Source organism: Triticum dicoccoides, chromosome 2B (assembly GCF_002162155.2).
Source record: "Triticum dicoccoides isolate Atlit2015 ecotype Zavitan chromosome 2B, WEW_v2.0, whole genome shotgun sequence".
NCBI classification, from domain to species: Eukaryota; Viridiplantae; Streptophyta; class Magnoliopsida; order Poales; family Poaceae; genus Triticum; species Triticum dicoccoides.
In genome coordinates, this window is record NC_041383.1 from 547,689,649 (window position 1) to 547,697,307 (window position 7,659).

The following is a 7,659-nucleotide window of genomic DNA, read 5'->3' on the forward strand; positions in this document are numbered from 1 at the left end:
CAGTACAAATGGGACGGAGTGGTGCACGAGTGGGTCAGCACGCCACCCGTCTGGCTTGGGGCGACGCCGGCGCAGGAGAAACTCTACGTCGAGCACTGGCGGCAACGCTGGCTGGCGGGGGAGCGCCACGAGGGCGAGCACCTCGAGCAGTGGCAGCACGAGGCGGAGGAGGAGGAGCGCCTGCCCGTGCTGCCCAACCGGTAGCGGTCAACCCGGCACCGGAGGACGTCGCCATAGCCTGGGAGACGGCGTTCTCCTGGGCTGGCCCGGCGCCAACGCTCGTCGACCTCACCAGCCCCGACGCTGATGACGATGCCTAGGGCAACACGTATCCTCCTCGTTTTTAGTTTTATTAAATGTGTTTAATAACTAATGTAATGCGGACTCTTGGACCCTAGCCGGCCCCAAAATTAACATTTTTAATTTCAAAATATTTGTGTTATTTATTTTTTCGTGCGCGAACTCAAAAATGGGTCAGGCCAGCGTTGGGTGCAAACGCCGATCCAAACACGAAAGCGGGATATAGGTGTGCTGGGCCAATTCAAACGGACAAAATCGGCGTCCAAGCCGGTTGGAGTTGCTCTTGCTTGCTCTCCCGGGAGGAATTTTTAGAGGACGGCTTCCACGGTCTGACTTGGATTGGATGGTTATTCCCGCGCGAAGAATCAACTCCCTGTTTCCACTACGGGTCGCCGACCTCCCCGGCCTCCAGACCAAGCATCTCCAAGCGATAAGGGCGCGATCACGCCGGCCAACCATCGCGCGCCACCTGTTCCCGTCCCGTCGCCGTCGCATCCCCAACCAGCCGCGTAACGACGCCGGCCTAATTTTTCCTACGACAACGACGACCACGTTACGGCCTCCTTTTTCTTCCCCGGAGCTTTCACGGCGCGTCGGGACGACGGGAACGCAGCGCGGGCACCCCCGCGCAGCACCGGACCCGGATAAGGCATGCGCTCGGTGGCACTGGCGAACAAACATGGCCCTGGCCCGCCGGGACAGCGACTTCCATGGCCCCGAGGGCGTCCACGTCCCCCGCTCGCCTCAAAACCCCGCGCGCCCCGGCCCGCACTCCGCCCTCCTCAGAAGCTCAAAGCCAACGGCCGAGAGGAAAAGCTTGGCTGAGAATCGCCTGGTCACTGCAGCCAGTCACGGTGGTGGCGCTGGTGCTAACTGGGCTTGTCGGACTGTGAGCGAGCAGTGAGCGCGTGCCATGGAGGGGGAGGAGAAGCCGGTGGTGGGCGGGGCCTACTGGGGCGTGGGCGCGAGGGCGTGCGACTCCTGCGCCACCGAGGCGGCCAGGCTCTTTTGCCGCGCCGACGCCGCGTTCCTCTGCGCCGGCTGCGACGCGCGCGCGCACGGCGCCGGGTCGCGCCACGCCCGGGTCTGGCTCTGCGAGGTCTGCGAGCACGCGCCCGCGGCCGTCACGTGCAAGGCCGACGCCGCCGTGCTCTGCGCCTCCTGCGACGCCGACATCCACGCCGCCAACCCGCTCGCGCGCCGGCACGAGCGCGTCCCCGTTGCGCCCTTCTTCGGCGCGGCCGCCGACGCGCACAAGCCTTTCGTGTCGTCGGGAGCCCAGGCCGCTGCCGAGGACGACGGGAGCAACGACGCCGAGGCGGCGTCGTGGCTGCTCCCCGAGCCCGATCACAAGGATGGCGCCAACGGTGCTACCGCCGACGTGTTCTTCGCGGATTCCGACCATTACCTCGACCTCGACTTCGCGCGGTCAATGGACGACATCAAGGCCATCAGCGTGCAGCTCAACGGCCAGCCCGAGATCGACCTCAACGGCGGCAACAAAGGCTTCTACTCCGACCACTCCATGAACCACAGCGTAAGGATCATTTCCAGTCTATGCACGAGCAAGGCCAAGGTGGAGCTGCCAGCGTTCTGACTTCTGATGGACATCTTGCTTGGTGACGGGACGCATGCAGGTATCCTCCTCTGAGGCGGCGGTGGTCCCGGACGCGGCGGCGGCGCCGGTGGTGAGCCGCGGGAGGGAGCGGGAGGCGCGGCTGATGCGTTACAGGGAGAAGCGCAAGAGCCGGCGGTTCGAGAAGACCATCCGGTACGCGTCCCGCAAGGCGTACGCCGAGACGCGGCCGCGCGTCAAGGGCCGGTTCGCCAAGCGCACCGGCACGGCGGACGCCGACGCCCTGGAGGAGCACGAGGAGATGTACTCCTCGGCCGCGGCCGCCGTCGCCGCGCTCATGGCGCCAGGCCCCGACCACGACTACGGCGTGGACGGCGTGGTGCCGACCTTGGTGTGATCGATCGGTCGCCGGCGCGTCCTTCCGGGCTGTAATTTTGTTGCATGCATGCACGCACGCACAGCTTCGTCTAGCATTTGATCACTCATCAATTGTATATTCATGATTACGCGGGAGCGATCCAGACTTCCGATCCAACCCCCTCCTTAATTTTGCCCGATCCATGTAATTTTTCACCTGTAGCATATCATCATCATCACGAGCTGGCTAATCTGCAACTACTCTACTCCACTTTTACTAATCCACTTGCTGCTATCGCTCGCATTACTGCTGCTTTAGGGCAGAACTTTCATGCCATTTTGCTATCACTGCAATCAACTTGCCTGTCACTTTGCTGCTGTCTTTGTTGCTGAAATTTGACGATCAGAAGAGATCCTGGTCTTTCTTTAATATACGCGGTGGTATATCTTTCGCCATTCCGCCACTGGTTAAGCTCTGAGATCTCGAATGGAAATGTCCGATGGCTGACATGCTTCCTTTGCCGAGTGCGTGATGGTGCAATCTTTCTCTCTCACGGGCTCAGGGCCTGGCCACCGTTGGTTGGCTGGCTAGCTTTAGCCGTGGAGCAAATGCGACAGTACCTCCTATAATGCTTTGGGAACCATCTTTTTCCAGTGGTGAGATTCGATGTTTTTCCCTTTCCACCGGTCAACCACAGGACAACAATTGTCACATCCGAGTTGCGCTATAGACTAGGATTTTGCTAGAGCATATTTTGAATTTTTATCACTAAGAACTTTAGCAAAATTGTCTCCCTCTTCCCTGTAAGAGCATCTACAGCTAGACTTCGCAAATTCGGCCCGTCAAAAGCCCGCGGGCGCATCCGGATGGCCCCTCATATTTTCTTCCGTGCATCCACATATCTCAAATCCGGACTCTCAAATCCATGCAAATACACGCATGTCGATCATGCAACACAATGTCACACGTAAATAGCAATTTTTGGTATCAAGCATAGATAGTGTTTACATAAAATTTATTTGAAGTGCCAAACTCAAGCATTGCCTCCTTGGTTGCCATTGTGGATCCACATGTGCTCCATAAGATCATTGAGTAGCTGCGTGTGCACCTGCTGATCTCGAAGATTGTGATGCATCTGCAGAAAGTTTATAAGCTGAGTCGGAGAGTTGCCGGACGTACCACGGTGGCATCCGGGCCGGCGACGACGTCCCCCGCGGCGAGGACGGGAGCGCTCTTCCGGAGCTGGCGGCGGAGAACCTCGGAGCGGCTGCGGAGCGGGCGCGGCGGCCGAGTGCGAGACGGACGACGCGGAGGAGGAAGAAGAGAGGAGATAGCAAATGAATCTGGTTAGTCTTCGGAGTGGATTTGGTGCAATTTGGGGTGGGGTCGGGCTGTCAGGTCCGATGTGGCGGGTGTGTCCGGACGTCCCTATATTCGCCCCATATTTGGACTGGATATAGGCGGTGCCGACCAGCCCGGGCGTTTGACGGCCATTTGAGAGGCTCATCTGGGTTAAAAAATCGTGACCGGGTGACCCGCCTTGATATATAAGACGGGTTTAAGAGGTCCGGTTGCAGATGCTCTAATCATAAGCTTCACTTCACGAATCAGGTGTAGAAGGTATCACAATCCATTTCTACACGAGAAACATGGCAACGGTATGCTTGGTTCGGCCACTCAAGCCCAACCTTATATTTAGAACCATCCCTCCGTATCAAAATCAAAATATGAAGTGTCAAAAGACATCTTGTATTTTGATACAGAGGTAATAGATGATATCCTGCACGTTGCGGCAGGGATTGGTTACAATATTTTTCGATGAAATTTAAATAAAAAAATAGATGTAATATATTATATTTAATCATTATATAGTTGTATATATATAATAGAATTAGTATTTTCCCATGCGTGTTGTGAGAAATATAATTAGTGTGATTCATGAGGTGGCATGTGTGTATGTTGAGAGAATTGAGATAGTGAGGACCAGGGACAAATTATTTAGGTATATAGGATACATTAGCACTTTTTTTATTATTTTTGAGAAAGAGGGGTCAACCCCTCTGTTTTCTTAGACAAAAGACTAAGTCCAGTCTTAAGAAAAGGCTCAGCCTAGTTCAATTTTGAATTATCAAAGACACGCAAAAACTTACAGGGACAACACAAACACAGAAAATATAAAAGAAGAATGAAAACAAAGATACAAAGTTCTAAGCAGAACAACTTAACGGCAATGGCAATAGCGAGCAAGAGCACACAACACCATTAACATCGATCACCGCCCACAACAACTAACCAACTAAGGCCATGGAGGAGGGCACCAATTGTTTTGGCCAACCCCTCTGGTTTCATTTAAAGAAACCACGGTCTTTCTAGATATAAACTACAATATGGGTAGAAACTAGAACGAAGATCACCAGCTAGACGAAGTCTAGACATCCAATGCAAGGCACAACCAGGCCATCGGTAAACTCTAGATAGTCCATCATAAGTAACTGTTGATAATATGCCCTAGAGGCAATAATAAAATAGTTATTATTATATTTCCTTGTTCATGATAATTGTCTATTGTTCATGCTATAATTGTATTAACCGGAAACCGTAATACATGTGTGAATACATAGACCACAACATGTCCCTAGTGAGCCTCTAGTTGACTAGCTCGTTGATCAATAGATGGTTGTGGTTTCCTGACCATAGACATTGGATGTCATTGATAACGGGATCACATCATTGGGAGAATGATGTGATGGACAAGACCCAATCCTAAGCACAACACAAGATCGAGTAGTTCGTTTGCTAGAGCTTTTCTAATGTCAAGTATCTTTTCCTTAGACCATGAGATTGTGCAAGTCCCGGATGCCGTAGGAATGCTTTGGGTCTATCAAACGTCACAACGTAACTGAGTGACTATAAAGGTGCACTATAGGTATCTCCGAAAGTGTCTATTGGGTTGGCACGAATCAAGACTGGGGTTTGTTACTCCGTATGACGGAGAGGTATCTCTGGGCCCACTCGGTAATGCATCATCATAATGAGCTCAATGTGACTAAGGAGTTAGTCACGGGATCATGTGTTACGAAACGAGTAAAGAGACTTGCCGGTAACGAGATTGAACAAGGTATAGGGATACCGACGATCGAATCTCGGGCAAGTAACATACCGATGGACAAAGGGAATTGTATACGGGATTGATTGAATCCCCGACATCGTGGTTCATTCGATGAGATCATCGTGGAACATGTGGGAGCCAATATGGGTATCCAGATCCCGCTATTGGTTATTGGCCGGAGAGATGTCTCGGTCATGTCTGCATGGTTCCCGAACTCGTAGGGTCTACATACTTAAGGTTCGGTGACGCTAGAGTTGTGATGGGAAATTGTATGTGGTTACCGAAAGTTGTTTGGAGTCCCGGATGAGATTCCGGACGCCACGAGGAGTTTCGGAATGGTCCAGAGGTGAAGATTTATATATGGGAAGTCCAGTTTCAGTCGTCGGAAGGTTTCGGGGGTTATCGGTATTGTACCGGGACCATTAAAAGGTGTCCGGGGGTCCACGGGGTGGGGCCACCTACCCCAGGGGACCAAGTGGGCTGAATATGGGTGGAACCAGCCTCCTAGTGGACTGGTGCGCCCCCCAAGGGCCCAAGGCGCCTAGGGTTGGAAACCCTAGGGGGTGGGGGCGCCTCCCACATGCTTGGGGGGGGGGCAAGTTTCCCCCTCCTGGTCGCCTCGCCCCTCTCATCTAGATGGATCTAGGGGGCCGTGTCGGTGTCAAAACCAGCAGATCTCGGGTAGGGGTCCCAAACTGTGCGTCTGAGGATCGAAGGTAACATGAGACAGGGGACATGATGTTTACCCATGTTCGGGCCCTCTTAATGGAGGTAATACCCTACTTCCTGCTTGATTGACTTTGATGAGTATAGACGTTACAAGAGTTGATCTACCTCGAGATCATAATGGCTAAACCCTAGATGTCCAGCCTGTATGTTTTGTTATGATGATTGCCTCTACGGACTAAACCCTCCGGTTTATATAGACACCGGAGGGGCCTAGGGTTGTACAGAGTCGGTTTACAAAGAAAGAAAACTTCATATCCGAACGCCAAGCTTGCCATCCACGCAAAGGAGAGTCCCATACAGACACGGGATGGGGGGGGGCTTCTATCTTGTATCTTCACATCCCATCAGTCCGGCCCATGTCACATAGCCCGGACGCCCAGGGACCCCCTAATCCAAGACTCCCTCAGTAGCCCCTGAACCAGGCTTCAATGACGATGTGTCTGGCGCGCAGATTGTCTTGGGCATTGCAAGGCGGGTTCCTCCTCCGAATACTTCAAAGCTGTTGAACAAGAGAACCATATCCAGCTCCGCATAATAGTTACAACCCGGAACCACAAGGGCGAAATACTTAAGCAAAATCAGTCATGTCTACTAACAGCTTTTCCGGCAAGACGTTATGTTCTAGCCTTATTACTATTCAGTACCGTTTTGCGGCCTCCTCCTGCGCGTTTCGAGGCGTGCCTTCCATTGACACAACTTGTCAAAGCAGAGATCGTGTCCCCTTATTGCGGGATTCCCATCAATACGGGTTTGGGTAATCCAACCGTGTCGTTCGCACGACCCCTTGGGAATAGGAGAGTTTTAAGGCTTGTGAGGGGGCGCTTGATATTTACTGCCTTTATAAGAGGATAAAGATCCATCTTTTTACCCCACGCCTTCTTCTTCCTCAACCCTTCCGTCCTTGAGCTCCAGCGCCCAAGTTTCAATCTTTTCCGCCCCCACCAAACACTCGAGCCATGTCCGGATCCGGCACGCAGGGCAAGTGGATGGCTTCCTCCGTTACTGAGAGGAATGTCAAGGAACTCCGGGAAGCGGGCTACTTGGCCATGGACATCGCGCATTGGCTTCCAGCCAAAAAGCAGATCGTCCCTACTCCAGAGCCTAATGAGAGGGTAGTGTTCATCCGCCACTCTCTCTGCGGACTAGGGTTTCCCCTCCATCCTTTCGTCCGCGGCCTCATGTTCTATTACGGGCTAGATTTCCATGATCTCGCCCCAAATTCCTTCCTCAAGATTTTGGCATTCATCATCGTGTGTGAAGCGTTCCTTCGCATCCCCCCCTCCCATTTCGGCCTATGGCTCAAGGTCTTCAATGTGAAGCCGAAAGTGGTCGGCGGTCAACATGCGGAATGTGGCGGCGCCATGGTGAGCAAGCTCCCCGACGTCACCTGGCCCAAGGGGGCCTTTGTGGAGACTGTGAAGGGATGGCAATAGGAGTGGTTCTATATCACGGAACCTCATGACGCCACATGGGCCGCCACTCCTAAGTTCAAGTCTGGGCCTCCAATGCGGCTTGCATCATGGACTAACAAAGCCCTGGATTGGGCGTTGTCCGACGAGGTGACGACACTGCAGACGCGCATCAAGA

General features: G+C 53.4%; 1 protein-coding gene across 1 annotated transcript; it reads left to right on the top strand.

Annotated features, from left to right (window-relative positions):
- Positions 1–1,061: 1,061 nt before the first annotated feature.
- Positions 1,062–2,537, top strand: LOC119364781 (zinc finger protein CONSTANS-LIKE 4-like). The gene is made up of 2 exons (XM_037630312.1): positions 1,062–1,837; positions 1,938–2,537. The coding sequence occupies exons 1-2, from the start codon at positions 1,214–1,216 to the stop codon at positions 2,271–2,273; spliced, it is 960 nt and encodes a 319-aa protein (XP_037486209.1). The 5' UTR covers positions 1,062–1,213; the 3' UTR covers positions 2,274–2,537.
- Positions 2,538–7,659: the final 5,122 nt, after the last annotated feature.

Excerpts from the sequence above, each read along its gene's own strand:
- LOC119364781 (XM_037630312.1), top strand. The coding sequence starts at position 1,214 with ATGGAGGGGGAGGAGAAGCCGGTGGTGGGCGGGGCCTACTGGGGCGTG. Across the intron at positions 1,838-1,937 it reads ACCACTCCATGAACCACAGC|GTATCCTCCTCTGAGGCGGC; the intron begins GTAAGGATCATT and ends GGACGCATGCAG.